Source organism: Nelumbo lutea, chromosome 1, assembly GCF_056320005.1.
Source record: "Nelumbo lutea isolate HS-2025 chromosome 1, American lotus-T2T, whole genome shotgun sequence".
In the NCBI taxonomy this organism is placed as follows: Eukaryota; Viridiplantae; Streptophyta; class Magnoliopsida; order Proteales; family Nelumbonaceae; genus Nelumbo; species Nelumbo lutea.
Genome location: NC_142684.1, coordinates 27,063,159 through 27,080,758, shown reverse-complemented (window position 1 = coordinate 27,080,758; position 17,600 = coordinate 27,063,159). Strand labels below are relative to the sequence as shown.

General features: G+C 36.6%; 1 protein-coding gene across 1 annotated transcript; it reads left to right on the top strand.

Annotated features, from left to right (window-relative positions):
- Positions 1-13,922: 13,922 nt before the first annotated feature.
- On the top strand, positions 13,923-15,056 carry LOC148874057 (uncharacterized). The gene has a single exon (XM_088953413.1). The coding sequence runs from the start codon at positions 13,923-13,925 to the stop codon at positions 15,054-15,056; it is 1,134 nt and encodes a 377-aa protein (XP_088809539.1).
- The last annotated feature ends 2,544 nt before the right edge of the window (positions 15,057-17,600 follow it).

Below are 17,600 nucleotides of genomic sequence, written 5' to 3'. Positions count from 1 at the left end.
GAAGGGGTTTTGCAATTCTTGCTTGTACTCCATGTGAATCTGCCTTTTAAAGAGTTATTTAGAGGGACTTTAAGAGGTTGACTTCACCGTGGTAAATCTTTATTCAAAATCTATTCAGAAACCAGGATATGGATATCTATTTACATCTTCAAATTTGGAGGCCAGACTTCCATGAGGAGAAAATCTGCAAAGTGTCTTAATTTCCTCTTCTCAATCACAATCTACACTTAAGGTCCTTCTGATTTCATAGAATTCCCAAGCTGAGAGTAACTGATTGACTATTGAATGGAGTGGCGCACAAAAAAGTTTATATTGAATTTCAGTTTTCATCTCCTTCTCGAACATTTGACTTGGCTGAAGATGAATTTTTCAGTCTTGATCGAGTGTGTGGAGTTTTATTCAATCGTTTTCTTTTTGCAGGATCCATGCATTGAAGAACCATGAAAGGGGGCGAGAGGAATTGGCATACTCATAATCAGTACAGAAAGAGGGGAAATGAATTCCCTCAAGTGTGGCAGCTTGTGTGGAGATCTAAAGTCATACCCGGCCGATAGTTAGTCGTTGCCCAACTCAGTTGGAAAACGCTGGTTCATGTTGGAAACTAATTACGGGTCAACCTTCTACACAGATTTTTGAATAACATCTTCATTTCTTCAGTGGTAAGTAACCCACGCTTGCCACGTGCAACATGGACATGGTCTCTCTATTGGAGTAATCACAAGCGTGGTCCACATAGGATTCTACCTGCCCAAGATATGAAAAGTCTGAGAAGAAGAGTATTTCGTATGAATTACTTCTAGTGTGCCACGACAGCTGAGAGTGATGGTTTGAGGATGACTGTAACAGAAAATAGTAAAAATATATGATAGAAGGGAGAGAAAGAAAGTTAGTAGTTTGAGAGAAAGAATTAGTAGATGTATTCTATCATTTCTCTCAGATGTATCTAAGCATTACTGAAGGGAAATATTTATAATAGATGGAGTCGGTTGAAGGTGAAGGGACTTACATTGGACTTAGATTGACATTAACTTATCTTGGGAGAAAATCGACTAACTTTGGAAGATGCAACGAATCACCTTGGAATGAAACAAATATTGGAAGAGAGCTTAATTTTACTGTTCTTCGAGAGAACTTATTCAACCTTGGAATGAAACAAATATTGGAAGAGAGCTTAATTTTACTGTTCTTCGAGAGAACTGATTCAATGACTTCTAAAAATGTGTAGCAACATTTAATACTCCTCCTTGGTGCACATTTCAGCAACTCCAATCATGTCTCATAACAATTCAAACTTGCCTTTTGGTAGTGCCTTTGTGAATATGTCAGCTAACTGTTCTTCAGTTTTGCAATGTCTGAGTTATATTTCTTTGTTTCCTTCAACTTCTCTAATAAAGTGATACTTGATGCCAATATGTTTGGTTCTGTTGTGAAATATGAGATTCTTTGCCATTGCAATAGCTGATTTGCTATGGCAGTAGATTTCAGTAGCACCAACTTGTGGTTCTCCCATGTCATCAAATATCCTTTTGAGCCATATAGCTTGGCTCGTTGTTATTGCTGCTGCAATATATCCTGCTTCAGCTGATGATTGGGCAATTGTTGCTTACTTCTTTGAAGCCCAAGAAAATATGCCTGATCCAATTGTGAAAGCATAACCAGATGTATTTTTCATGTCATCTACCGTACCTTCCCAATCACTGTCTGTGTAGCCAATGAGCTTAGAGTCATGTGTGACTCTCTACCAAATTCTATAGCTCTTTGTACCTTGCAAATACCTTAGTATTTTTTTATCTACTCCATGGTGGACTTGACTTGGATTCTGCATGAATCTTGATATTGACTAACTGCATACATGATGCCTGGTCCTGTAGCAGTTAAATAGAGGGGACTTCCAATCATACTTCGAAATTGTGATTCATTTGCCTTTGGTGAGCCATCTTCCTTTTTCAATGCTTTAGTGTTGTCTAATGGGGTGGAGACTGTTTTGCATCCCTCCATTTTGAATTTCTTCAAAAGAGTTTCTATATACTTCTTTTGTGAGATGAATGTCCCTTCTTCTTCTTGTGTTATTTCAATTCCAAGAAAGTAGTGCATTAGGCCCAAATCGGTCATCTCAAAAGTCTTCATCATGTCTTCTTTAAACTTCTTGACCATTTTCTCATTATTTCTTGTATAAATGAGATCATCGACATATAGAGAAACAATGAGAGTGTCATTTGTACCTTGAGTCTTGATGTAGTGTTGGCTCACTATAGCTCCTCCTGAATCCTTACTCTAAGAAATGATTGAAGATTCTGTTGTACCAAGCTCGTGGAGCTTGTTTTAAGCCATATAATGCCTTCTTTAATCTGAGAACTTTGTCTTCTTGTCCTTACACCACGAACCCTTGAGGTTGTTCCACATAGATTTCCTCCTTAAGATAGTCATTGAGGAATGCTGATTTCATATCTAGTTGAAAAGTTTTTCATTCCTTCTGTGCAGTTAGTGCTATCAATGCCCTGATTGTGTCAAGGCGAGCAACTGGAGCAAATGTCTCATTGTAGTCGATACCATATTGTTGTGAGCATCCTTTGGCAACTAACCTTGCTTTAAGCTTTTGGATTGAGCCATTTGAGTTAAGCTTTGTCTTCTAAACCTACTTAACTCCAATAGTGTCTTTGTCTTGTGGATGATCTACAAGCTCCCAAGTCTCATTTTTTCGATCATTTTTATCTCTTCATTCATAGCTTTTCTCCATTTTTCTTCCTTAAAGGCTTCTTCAAAGCTTTCTGGTTCTATGATCATCAAGTTGCATGTTTCATATATTTCTGTTAAGGATTTAGTTCGCCTTGGTGGTGAGTCCGGAGTAGACTGTGAAGCTTGTTCCGGTTCTGATTGTGTTGGCGAACTAGTTTGATCATGACCTTCTTCAATTCCTTGACTTGGTAATAGGGGCAAGTTGATAGTCTTCCTTTCAACTTCTTTTGTCTCCCAATTGTATGCAGCATCCTCGTTGAAGCTTATGTCTCGACTGATTATGAGTTTTTCTTTTCTTAAGCTATAGACTCGATAGCCTTTTGATTGAGTGCTATAGCCTAAGAAGATTCCTTTCTCAGTCTTCTCGTCCTGTTTGCCTCTTTTCTCTTGTGGGACGTGTGTGTAGCATATGCACCCAAAAACTTTGAGATACTTTGCTGATGGCTTTTGCCCACTCCAATCTTCAATTGGTGTCCTATCTTGCACAGATTTAGTTGGACATCTGCTGAGCAGATAGACAGTAGTGCTTACTGCCTCTGCCCAAAAAGCTTTAGGAATACCCTTTTCCATGAGCATGACTCTTGCTGTCTCCATAATTGTTTTGTTTTTTCTTTCGGATACACCATTTTGTTCTGGAGCGTACCCAACTGTGAGTTGATGCTCCATGCCTCCATCTTCATAGAACTTGTTGAATTCATTAGAAGTATATTCTTTGCCTTTATCACTTCTTATGGTCTTGATGTTGTAACCACTTTGCTTCTCGACACGGGCTTTGAATTTTTTAAAAACATCAAAAACCTACAATTGTTCTCACAAAAAATAAACCTATGCCATTCTAGTATAATCATCAATGAAGAGAATGAAATATTTGTTTTAATTATTTGATGGAGTATGCATTGGACCACAAATATTTGTATGAATTAACTCTAATGGCTCTTTGGCTCTCCAAGCCTTGCCGGATGGGAAGGGATGTCAATGTTGTTTTCCGAGCATACACCCTTCACAAACATTATTGAACTCCTTGACAGCTGGTAGGTCACGCATCATGTTCTTTTACTGAATAATCTTTAACCTATGGAAATTAAAGTGTCTGAATCTTCTATGCCATAGCCACGACTCGTCCACTTGTGCTTGCATTGCTATATAACTTCCATCTCTCCATTGAATGGGAAAACATTTGTTTTTTGTCATTTTTGTTTTTGCAATTTTAAGGGACTTGTCTTGCTTGTCATAGATTGTGCAAGAGTTTCCCTCAAAATATAAAGAATAACCTTTTTCAATCATTTATCCCACATTGAGTAGATTTTGATCAATGTTGGGAACCAAAGGTATATCATTTATGTATTTCTTGCCTTGTTCGGTGTCAACGACAATGGTGCCTTTGCCAGTTGCTTCCATGAAGTCGCCATTACCAATTTTGACTTTTGACTTGATTTTATCAATACTATGAAATATGCTTTCTTTTTTAGTCATGTGGTTACTGCACCCACTGTCAAGATACCAAGTATCATTTTTTTTCTTCTATTGCAGAATGACAAGCATAAAAGAGATTATTTTCCTCATTTTTCTTTTCTGAAAAATTAGCTTGATGGGTTTTCTTCAATCTACAAGCTTTTTCAACATGGCCGAATTTTTTACAATTTTGGTATTGTGGTTTTCCTTTAAACCAGCAATCTTTCTCAAAGTGGTTTCTCTTCTTACAAATACCACACGAAGAATACTTCTCATTATTTTCTTTTAGTTTTCCTTGTGACTTTCTCCCATCAACTTTTGGTTTATGTGACCGCAAATTAACTTTAGACTGAAAGGCAGTCTCCATTGAAAATTGGAAGAGAAAGAGGAGAGCGATTGGCGTCAGCACACATAATGTTTAGAAGAAATCATGCCCAGAAAATAGATTGGACAAAGCTCTGATACCACTAATGGTTTGAGGATGACTGTAATAGAAAATAGTAAAAATATATGATAGAAGGGAGAGAAAGAAACTTAGTAGTTTGAGAGAAAGAATTAGTAGATGTATTTTGTCATTTCTCTCAGATGTATTGAAGCAGTACAGAAGGGAAATATTTATAATAGGTGGAGTCGGTTGAAGGTGAACAGACTTACATTGGACTTAGACTGACATTAACTTACCTTGGGAGAAGAATCAACTAACTTTGGAACTAACTAACTTTGGAAGATGCAACGACTCACTTTGAAATGAAACAAACATTGGAAGAGAGCTTAACTTTACTGTTCTTCGAGAGAACTGATTCAATGACTTCTAAAAATATGTAGCAACATTTAATAGAGAGCCCAAATAGACCATAGTGCACCAAGATGGACCGAACCACTCAAAGCACCAGCCCAGTTTGTTATAGTAAACACTAATGGAGCTTGGACCATTCTATTGTGGGAATCATAGATTAAGATGATGAAGGAAAATTCTTGGTTGGCCGGGTCAAGGTAAATTGTTCTTTTAAGGAAGCTGAAGCCTTGGCAGTTCTGGAGGGTTTCAAGTAGGGTCATAAATGGATTGGGTCAGATTAGGTTTGGTATAGAGTATATCCAATCCAATTTGATAAGAATTTAGACTAATCAGAATCAGATAAGAATTTGTTAGATTTTCAAGATTAGGAATAGGATTTGAATTCGAATGGTATTTGTTGCTGCCTAGGATGGGTTAAGGGCAAGGGTCAATAGGTGAGACCTGTAGAGAGAGTGAGAGAATGTTAGAGGCCTCGAGTTCTAACCCGAGGTGAAGACTCCAACGATTAAATTAGCATGGGTGTGACGAGAAGTGGACGAGGCTTGAGATTGGGATGCTCAAACGAGATCACAATAGAGGCAAGAAAGTTCTTAGCTGTCCAAAGTCTAGATGCTCACCTTAGGGGATCACCCCCTATTTATAATATTTGAGGCCGCTTGAAAGTAGGTGAACACGGGCGGCCAGAATGTGGTCCGGCCTTGAGGGCGCAGCCATCCAAGGCCGCCATGTACGACCACACTATTGGCCCCACATTGTGTGCCAGCCTTTGCTCTACACACACTCTCATTGGATCCGCTCCGCGTGCAACCTCTTGCCAACATCAATATTATAAATATCCAATTTAATTTGAATTGTAATAAATCTGGACAAATTGGAATATATGTCCAAGTCCAACTCTTACCAGATCGAATTTAGATTTAAATCCACTCTTATCTGTCTTATTTGCAGCCCTAGGTTGAAGTTGGCAATGGATTTGTCCTTGGAGTTTGTATGCACAAATAACTAATAGATGGAGTACACCAAAGTAGAGGTGTAAACCAGGTTGTGTCGTTCGTGGCTCAATATGGCCCAACACGAATTTGAACTGGTCTAACATTGCACGGCATGATAGTTCACGGGTCGTGCCAGGCCTGGCATGATATTTTGTGTTATGCTGGGCTTGGGGTTTTAGGTCCACGGGTCGGCACGGCATGATCGAGCGAGTCGTGCCGCTTGCGGCCCGCAGCACGGCCAATATATATTATTTATATATTTATATGTGTTTTAAATATATTTATATATGTTTTAAATATATTTTTATATATTTTATAAATATTTATATAATATTATATAAATAATAATTATATAAATATATAGTATATAATATATTAATAAAATAAATATTTTTTGTAATTTTATTATACTAATTTATTTAATTATTGTATATATAAGAAATTATATACAAAAAATTCATATAAAATTAAAATTTTAAGTTTTTTGTCAATTTTTTAAATAAATTGCTTTGGCCCAATGCATGGCCAGACTTGGCCCATGGGCAAGCCCGGCCTATAGCATGGCACGGGCCCGCACGGGCTTGGGTCATGGACCATGCCAGGTCAACCCCCAAAATTTTCACTGGGGAGGGTGGCACAGCCCAACATGGCCCATGGGCCGGCCTGACACGGCCCACTTTACACCTCTACACCGAAGGATAGAGCTACAAGTAAATAAAGTTTCAAGAAGGGTAAGTTGATCAATGGGATTTTGGATTTTATTGATCAAGAAATCCATACTCTTATTAGATATTTACATGGGGACCAAGGAAAATATATTTCTTGGGTACCACTTACCCAAACAAGTGATATCCATCTCCTAGATAAATAAATAATTTTTCCATTTGAGGAAAAATTGTCAATACTTGGATGAACAAAAATGTCTCTTTCAATCATGGTTTTTAAAAACAAACCGGTAAAGTGTCCAGATACCGGTTCGAATGGTCCGACCGTTTGACCCGAACGGCCAGCCTGTTCTGACAAAAAAATAAAAAAAAAATTAAAAATTGGAATTAACCAATCGGTTCAGCGGTTTGCTGACCAAAATCAACGATTTTGAAGGAAAAAACGATTTTAAAGAAAAACAAAACCGATCAAGTAACCGGTTCTCAATTTTTCCGGTCTGATTTTGAAAACAGAGCTTTCAATAATAGATTTTATGACTAAAATGATCATAGAAATGCACTTACCCGACGAAACATTTACTCGGATCACTCACTGAAAAGAAAAGGGACCTAAATTATCTACGATGTGTATAGCGACATGATTGTTACATTAGAGAATCGCTGGCTGAGTCTTGACAAAACTAATGCAAGTGCATATAATAAATTGTTAGACAAGCTGCTGGTTCCTAGCCGGATACGTAACTGGGCTCATGGTCAGGTTGTCTGGTTGTGTTGATATTTCATTAAATTAATCAAAACTTAAATGTTTATCGAATTAAAGATAATTAAGATTTGAGCACCGTTAATTAACAATTAATACAAATTTGTTTTCTTGTAAGACTTCTAAATTCACAATTAACAATAAACATTTAATACCTGATTTCCTTTTAACACCGAAATTTACTCTCGCTAGAGGGGTGACCACTGTTGATGTCTCAAAATTAGACCTGTCAATCAGGTCGGGTTGGATCAAGTTTGAGTGAAGTCAATGTATTCTTGGATTATTTAAGGTTGGGCTGCCTACCGGGTTGAGTCAGCAGAGGTTAGACCCTATCCTCAATATTCAAATTAGGGTTAACCCATAGGTCAGATGGATCAATGGTTCAATCAACTAGGTCAATTAGTCTTTGTATACTGAAAATACATGTTTAAGCATCTGGTTCGAATGGTTTGAATGATCCAACAATCTGGGTCAATACCAGTATGAAAACGTTGATTTGAAAATAAGTTGTCTGGTCAAGACATACCGCCTTCTAGTTCAGTTTAGGGGTGCTCATAGTTCAGTTAACCAAATTGTCGGTTTATTTTTCAAACCAAACTGGTAGTACTAGTTTTTGGAAAATCGGTAATCAAAACTGAACCAAAGTTAATCAGTCAACCAATTGATTGTTTGGATTAATCCCCAATTTGGTCCATCAGGTTTTTTATTGTTATAATATATTATAAATATATGAATATATAATAAATAAACTAGAAATACATATAAATATTATATTATAAATAACAAATAATATATTATATATTATAAATATATATAAAGCAAATATAATATACATAATGGAAAATATATATATAGTACTGGTCGGTTCATTTAACCCCGAATTTTTATATTGATTAATCAAAATAGAACCAATACCTTCAATTTTTCAAAAATGCCAAACCGATCAGTTCAATTAACTAAAATTTGTGGTTTGATCTCATCCATTCGGTTCAGATTTTCAGTTTTTCATGACCACACCCTAGTTCAGGTCACTATATAAGGGATCCTAACCCGCTTTGCTTGAGTTGATTTGAGTTTGTTGATTGGGTCAACTTCTACAAGTTCACTAAAAGTATAAAACCTAGAAGGGGGCATAAAAGCCTTAACCCTAAAAATAAAAACAAGATAATGCAACAACTCAAAAAATAATTAATTGTACCTGCCCATTAGAAAAAAGGCACTAAGTGACCCTTGTAATTAAGTGGAATTTGTAATTGATATTCAAAGATGACGTGACGAATATGCACATGAATACTCTTAGCTGTGTACAAAAGAGAAGATCTAGTCCTGCGACCATATTAGTAAAACCATCCGCAATCAGTTTGCCTTCCCCAAGAGTGTGAGTGTAAGATATCACTATGTTGATAGTTAGTTCCGTGATTTTTAGTTCATTCTAGTAAATGTGCACATTCGTTGTATGTCAAAATTTTAAATTATAGTAACAATTATTATTATTTTTATTATTGTTGTTGTTTTTAATATTTTGTTTAATTTTATATTCTATTTCCGTCAATAATAAAAATAATTTTTATCATAACAATCGTTTTATTTAATATTATGAATATATGACATTAGAGATGATGAGGGGTAATTTGGCCCGACCTTCTAGCATGCGGACACATGGAAGCAATCTGCTTACTGGACGATGATTCGACGTTCCCTGCCACCTTAGTGAGTCAAGTTAGTTCAAGTACTTCGAGCACCTCAATAGAGACCAAGGTCTAAGCAGCTCATGATGGCCCAACTTGCTAAGATGACATGCAGCCAGCTTCTAGAAGCTAGCCAGTAGTCTCCAACCTCTTTTAGGATCATGTCGCATGTCTATAAGCCTTATCCTTATCCCGCCCGGATTGGATGGACTCGATGAGCCTTATCTGCTCACATGAAGTCCACCTCCGATTGCGTGGGCCAGGAATCTTGGAGGTGTTATGTAAGACCTATGGAAGCTCACCTATATAAGGTTTTGAACCCCAATGCTACAAGGTACGTGCAAATATTGCTCACTAGCTCTTTGCTTACAAGCTCTTCAACTTGCAAAAAATAGTGCTCGCTTAAGCATTAGAGTGCTCACACCGTGTAAGCCACCCCGGGTCCTCTGAGTGTTCTTCTCTTTCAGTTTGACTGGCCAACCAAGCAGACCAACGTCGAAGCTACCATCCAACTAGGAGCATCCAGATTGTGCATCATCAATAGGTGTTCTCAAATGTTTTCAACAAAATTTTGTTTTTTCATTTTTTGTATTCTATCATTTTTAAATATTTATTATTCAATTATGACATCATAAGTTGATTCAAAAAGTTGAATCCTTGACCCACCATCTAAATAAAAAAATAGCTTTGCTTTCAAACCAGTTTTAAATTATATATTTCATCCACATTATATATATATATATATATATATATATATATATATACATATATATTTTCTATAATTTTCATATTTTTGTGATTCTTTGTACTTTTTCTTTTTACAAATAAAAAATATTATTTAACTACCACATCATTGATTAACCCAGTTGACCCAAACCAACAAACACCACCCAAAAAGGGAAAGGGTTTGATTTCTAAGTTGACTATAAATTTTATATTACATTTCCAACATTGATAAAATTAACTCTTATGTATAACACTTATTTTTTGTTCAATACAATACATGTATAATAGTAGAGATGTGCCCAATGTTTTATTTTTCTGTAAAATATATAACATCAGATGTATGCCCAAATTTTCTCTACTTTTTCTTTATTTTTGTGAAAAGTTTTATTATTTGACTATAACATCATTTCATTTCTAGGTTGAGTTTAGATTATGCATTCTATTATCATCATTAATAAAAATACTTCTTACATCTCATGGTTATTGTTGTTTAATATAATGAACATATAATACCGAAGATATACTTAATTCCTTTTATTTTTCTATATGTTTATATTTTATTTATTTATTGTCTAATTGGCATTATTGATTAACCCATTTGACTCAAATGGTTGAATTGCTTACCCACCACCAAGAGGGAAGAAAATGGATTTGTTTTCAAATTACTTTTCAACATATTTATTTTTTTATTGTTAAAATTAGTGTTGTAGATTTAATTAGTAAAATTTTAATATAAGAAAAAATATATCTTATACATAGGATTTAATGAGACTATGAGAAAATGTATACCTTAGATATGATACTGGAGAGAGAATAGAAAAATAGTTTTATTTGCAATTGGTTTTAAATTTTATATTCCATTTCCATCATTGATAAAAATATTTCTTATTTATCATACTTATTCTTGTTTAATATGACAAGTATATGAAATTAATGATGTTCTCAACTTTTTCTTTAAAGTCCATTTTTGTATTTTTGTCTATTTTTAAATTCCTATTGTTTGATTTTAACATGGATTGGCCGATTTAACCCAAAATGGTATAATTTTCTACCACTACCTAGATGAAAATATTGATTTTTCCAAATCAATTTTAAAAGTATAAGTTGTTGTGCCAATGGAATAATTATCATGTATGAATTTAATTAGTGGAATTTAGTGATGAAGAAACAAAAAACTGCCTTAAATATATGATACAATGAGGGTGAATGGGAGTTAATACCTTAAAAGGGAATTGAATGCAATTAATAATAGTATTCACATTACATTTTCTGCCCTCCCAACAAAGAGGGACCCTATTTCAAAAAAAAAAGGATATTTTAATCAAGAAAATTTTCAAAAGTCTTAAACCCTATTTGTACTTTTATCATGGTTTAAAAAACCAACCCAGAAACAGAATCATTTTGGCCACGGATTTCCAGGTTAGCAGTTCAACTGTCTAAGTCTCAGTCCATTCCCCCATCTCTTGATCTCATCTTTTTCTCTTTAATCCTCCCTTAAAAAATTAAATATTTTTTCATTAAACTGTGAACTACTATCCGGGCCAAATGGTTTAGCGGTTCAACAACCCAAGTCAGGAGATCATGTCCATCTTTACCTCCAATACATCTCAAAAAAAAAATGATAAAAGACTTAAGCATTCCCTGAGCTTTTAGAAATTGTCTTGAACATATTCAGAGGCTTTCAAAGAGACTTAAGTATACCTTATAGGCTGATTCTATTGAACTTAAATATACCCTCCATCTGTGAAATGTCACATGCAAATACATAAAAAATTTTTTAAATCCTATTTTACCTTTCTATATTCTCTTTAGGCTGCCTTTAGTAGAGGTGTAAATGAGAATCGGGGTAAACTTTACACCCTGGTTTGATTTCGTAGGCATTTGGTAGATGTGTTAATATACCTCATCAATCGCTGTAAAAGTTCATTCTTGTCAGAAAATTCATCGAAAATCAGTGAAAATTTTATATCACTAAAATCGATATAAAACTTTACCGATCTGTCCAACGGTTAAAGGGTAAAGTGTAAAACTCAATCCCATGATCTGTCCATTGCCCCTTCTGCCGGGGCAATGTTCTTTCGAGACATGGTTATCTATTCATCACCTTCCTCCGATGAGAACAGTGAGGTGGCGACAGCAGTGGTTGACCGTCGGAGGAAGATGATGGCGAGGCATAGCCCCTTCTGCCATGGTTGACCATCGGTGACAACAGTGGTTGCTGGGGCAAGAACCGATCTGTCAGTTGCCCCTTCTGTCGGGGCAAGGATTTTTTGAGACAGGATTATCTATTCATCATCTTCCTCCGACGAGAACAGAGAGGCGGCAACAGCAGTGGTTAACCGTTGGAGGAAGATGATGGCGGGGCGTAGCCCCTTCTACCGTGGTTGACCGTCGGCGACAGCAGTGGTTGTCTGGGCAAGAACCGGTTGGTCATGCTCTATACCCATCTCCTCTAAGGTTTCACTCCTCTTGACCTGAATATCCTTAGTCTCTCTCCTTCTTTACCACTTTTGTATTTGCCATGGTTCCCCAATTGACTACTGTGAGTAGCCATGGCATCGCCTTGGCTTTCTCGCCATTCATGGGGTTTCCAGATGCCGTGGCAAGTCAGTACCTAGGACTGTTCAATGAAACCAACAATGGAGACTTCTCCAATCATGTTTTCGCCGTAGAGCTACACACAATTCTTAGCCCCAAATTTGCTAATATATATGATAATCATGTTGAGATCGACATGAACAACCTTCAATCGATTGAATCAATTCTAGCGGCTTATTATTCAAGCAAAGAAGAGATCAACAAGCGCTTGCACCTCATAAGCGGAGATCCAATGCAAGTTTAGATAGAGTATGATGGTGTAGAAAAGCAACTGAATGTAACATTAGCTCCACTTTATTACCCCAAACCTGAGATTCCCCTATTGTCGACATCACTTGATCTTTCTTCGGTTTTCATGGACTCTGTGTATGTGGGTTTCTCTTCGTCCACTGGTGCAATTGCAAGCTCCCATTATATTCTTGGATGGAGATTCAACAGAAGCGGCCAAGCACAAGAACTACGCCTCTTGTTGCAACCCCCGGTCACCAGTTTCTGCGTATGATACGCCGCTCACCGCCACTTGTGGTGCTCTATTTCTTGGCTGACCGGCAAGGACTACAAGGAATTTTACCTCAATGATTTACCAAACGTGAAAAGTGTTAAATGGGACAAAGTTCCCATTTTACACTCTCATGAACCCATCAGTGTAATAATCCTCGGTGTAAATTTAGCTTTACACCGCGAATAAACGTAGCCTTAATTGATAAAACCTTGTTCTGAAACATGAGTTTATTTGGTCATGTTTACTAGGAAAACCTAGACACAGTTATCGTGATGATACACCTAGAATTTTTCTCTTCTAGGTGAACATACAACCTAATATGCCCCCCACCAAGGATAGAGTTTTATTAAATGTTGCTACACATTTTCAGAAGTCGTAAAGATAATCTATTTTCAATGTTTTTGTTTCATTCCAATGTAGCTCGTTGCATCTTCCAAATCTAGTTAATTCCCAAGGTCTGTCGATTCTTCATCCAAGGTAATTAATGTCAGCCCAAGTCCAATGTAAGTCGGTTCACCTTCAACCGACTTCATCTAGTATAAATAGACCTCTGTACTTGTTCGATAGACAAGAGAGAAAAATCAGAATACTACAAAACCTTTCTCTCGTTCAACCAAGTTCTACTCTGTTTTTTTTTTTTTTTCTATCTTATTTTTTTACAGTATTTGTTGTTACTATCATTATCAACCATCAGTGGTATCAGAGCACGTTCGATCAAATCTCTTGGGCCTGAGTTCTTCTAAACAATGTGTGCAGAAGCCAATCGTTCCACCCTTTCTCTTCCAATCTTCAATGGAGAAAACTATGACTTCTGGTCTATCAAAATGAAAACCTATTTTTGGTCACAAAGTTTATGGAGAATCGTTGAGGAAGGATTCTACATTGCTGAAGACACCTCTACTCTTTCAACAAGTCAAAAGAATATCTATGAAGAAAATCAACAAAATGATTGTCAAGCACTATTCTGCTTACAGCAAGCAATGGCTTAGGAGATATTTCCTCGAATCATGGGCGCATCAACTGCAAAAGAAGCATGGGATACACTGCAAGAGGAGTTCCAAGGATCTGTCAAGGTACGCACTGTTAAATTGCAAAAGTTTAGAAGGGATTTTGAAAATCTTAAGATGAAGGATAATGAGACTGCAAAAGATTACTATTCTAAAATAAAAGGAATAGTAAATCAAATGAGAGCCTATGGGGAGACTATTTCTGACAAGAAAATAGTCAAAAAAATTCTAATCTCTTGCACAGAGAGATATGATCAAATAATTTCGGTGATAGAAGAAACAAAGGATCTAGAAACACTATCACCAACAAAATTGATGGGCTCTCTCGAGACATATGAAAATAGGCGTGACAGGCAGAATGAAAATTCGGTTGAATCTGCCTTTCAGTCTAAAGTTAATCTACGGTCTCATAAACCAAAAGTTGATGGAAGAAAGTCACAAGGAAAACCAAAAGAAAATAATGACAAGTTTTCTTCATGTGGTATTTGCAAGAAGAGAAATCACTTGGAGAAAGATTGCTGGTTTAAAGGAAAAGCACAGTGCCAAAACTGTAAAAAATTTGGCCATGTTGAAAAAGTTTGTAGATTCAAGAAAACCCATCAAGCTAATTTTTCAGAAAAGAAAGATGAGGAAAATAATCTCTTTTATGCTTATCATTCTGCAATAGAAGAAAAAAATGATACTTGGTATCTTGACAGTGGGTGTAATAATCACATGACTAAAAATGAAAGCATCTTCCATAGCCTTGATAAAATCAAGACAAAAGTCAAAATTGGTAATGGCGACTTCATGGAAGCAATAGGCAAAGGCACCATTGTTGTTGACACCAAACAAGGCAAAAAATACATAAATGGTGTACTTTTGGTCCCTAACATTGATCAAAATCTACTTAGTGTGGGCCAAATGATAGAAAGAGGCTACTCTCTACGTTTTGAGGGAAACTCTTGCACAATCTATGATAAGCAAGACAAATCCCTTGAAATTGCAAAAACAAAAATGACAGAACACAGGTGCTTTCCCATTCAATGGAAAGATGCAAGTTATATCGCAATGCAAGCACAAGTGGACAAGTCGTGGCTATGGCATAGAAGATTCGGACACTATAATTTCCATGGATTAAGGATTCTTCAGTAGAAGAACATGATGCGTGACCTACCAGCCATCAAGGAGTTCAACAATGTCTGTGAAGGGTGTATGCTCGGAAAACAACATCGACAACACTTCCCATCCGGCAAAGCTTGGAGAGCCAAAGCACCATTGGAGTTAATTCATACAGATGTTTGTGGTCCAATGTGTACTCCATCAAATAATCAAAACAGGTATTTCATCCTCTTCATTGATGATTATACTAGAATGACATGGGTTTATTTCTCGCGAGAAAAATCGCAGGTTTTCGATATTTTTAAAAAATTCAAAGCCCGTGTTGAGAAGCAAAGTGGTCACAACATCAAGACCATAAGAAGTGAAAGAGGCAAAGAATATACCTCTAATGAATTCAACAAGTTCTGTGAAAATGAAGGTATGGAGCATCAACTTATAGTCAGGTACGCTCCAAAACAGAATGGAGTATCCGAAAGAAAAAACAGAACTGTTATGGAGACTGCAAGAGCCATGCTCATGGAAAAAGGTCTTCCCAAAATTTTCTAGGCAGAGGCAGTAAGCACTGCTGTCTATCTGCTCAACAGATGTCCTACTAAAGCTGTGCAAGATAGGACACCAATTGAAGCTTGGAGTGGGCAAAAACCATCGGCAAAGCATCTCAGAGTTTTCGGATGCATATGCTACACACATGTCCCACAAGAGAAAAGAGGCAAACTGGATGAGAAGACTGAGAAAAGAATTTTCTTGGGCTATAGCACTCAATCAAAAGGCTATCGAGTCTATAGCTTAAGGAAAGAAAAACTCATAATCAGTCGAGACATAAGCTTTGATGAAGATGCTGCATACAATTGGGAGACAAAAGAAGTTGAAAGAAAGACTATCAACTTGCCTCTATTACTAAGTCAAAGAATTGAAGAAGATCGTGATCAAATCAGTTTGCCAACACAATCAGAACCGGAACAAGCTTCACAGTCTACTCCGGACTCACCACCAAGGCGCACTAAATCCTTAACAGAAATATATGAGACATGCAACTTGATGATCATAAAACCAGAAAGCTTTGAAGAAGCTTTTAAGGTAGAAAAAATGGAGAAAAGCTATGAATGAAGAGATAAAAATGATTGAGAAAAATGAGACTTGGGAACTTATGGATCGTCCACAAGACAAAGACACTATTGGAGTTAAGTGGGTCTACAAGACAAAGCTTAACTCAGATGGCTCAATCCAGAAGCTTAAAGCAAGGCTAGTTGTCAAAGGATACTCACAACAATACGGTATCGACTACAATGAGACATTTGCTCCAGTTGCTCGCCCTGACACAATCAGGGCATTGATAGCACTTGCTGCATAGAAGAAATGGAAAACTTTTCAACTTGATGTGAAATCTGCATTCCTCAATAGCTATCTTAAGGAGGAAATCTATGTGGAACAACCTCAAGGGTTCGTGGTGCAAGGACAAGAAGACAAAGTTCTCATATTAAAGAAGGCATTATATGGCTTAAAACAAGCTCCGCGAGCTTGGTACAGCAGAATCGATAATTACTTCTTGGAGCAAGGATTCAGGAAGAGCTATAGTGAGCCAACACTCTACATCAAGACTCAATGTACAAATGACACTCTCATTGTTTTTTTATATGTTGATGATCTCATTTATACTGGAAATAATGAGAAGATGGTCAAGAAGTTTAAAGAATACATGATGAAGACTTTTGAGATGACTGATTTAGGCCTAATGCACTACTTTCTTGGAATTGAAATATCTCAAGAAGAAGAAGGGACATTCATCTCACAAAAGAAGTATACAGAAACTCTTTTGAAGAAATTCAAAATGGAGGGGTGCAAAACAGTCTCCACTCCATTAGACAACACTAAAGCATACAAAAAGGAAGATGGCTCACCTAAGGCAAATGAATCACAATTTTGAAGTATGATTGGAAGTCTTCTCTATTTAACTGCTACAAGACCAGACATCATGTATGTAGTTAGTCTACTATCAAAATTCATGCAGAATCCAAGTCAAGTCCACCATGGAGCAGCTAAAAGAATACTAAGGTATTTGCAAGGTACAAAGAGCTATGGAATTTGGTACAGAGTCACACATGACTCTAAGCTCATTGGCTACACCTAGAGTGACTGGGCAGGTTCGGTTGATGACATGAAAAGCACATCTGGTTATGCTTTCACACTTGGATCAGGGATATTTTCTTGGGCTTCAAAGAAGGAAGCAACTGTTGCCCAATCATCAGCTGAAGCAGAATATATTGCAGCGGCAATAACAACAAGCCAAGTTATATGGCTCAAAAGAATATTTGATGACATGGGAGAACCACAAGATGGTGCTACTGAAATCTACTGCGATAGCAAATCTGCTATTGCAATGGAAAAAAATCTCATATTTCATAGCAGAACCAAACATATTGGCATCAAGTATCACTTTATCAGAGAAGCAGAAGGAAACAAAGAAATAGAGCTCAAACATTGCAAAACTGAAGAACAGCTAGATAACATATTCACAAAGGCTCTACCAAAAGGCAAGTTCGAATTGTTACGGGACATGATTGGAGTTGCTGAAATGTG

Coding starts and splice junctions, on each gene's coding strand:
- LOC148874057 (XM_088953413.1), top strand. CDS start 13,923: ATGGGCGCATCAACTGCAAAAGAAGCATGGGATACACTGCAAGAGGAG.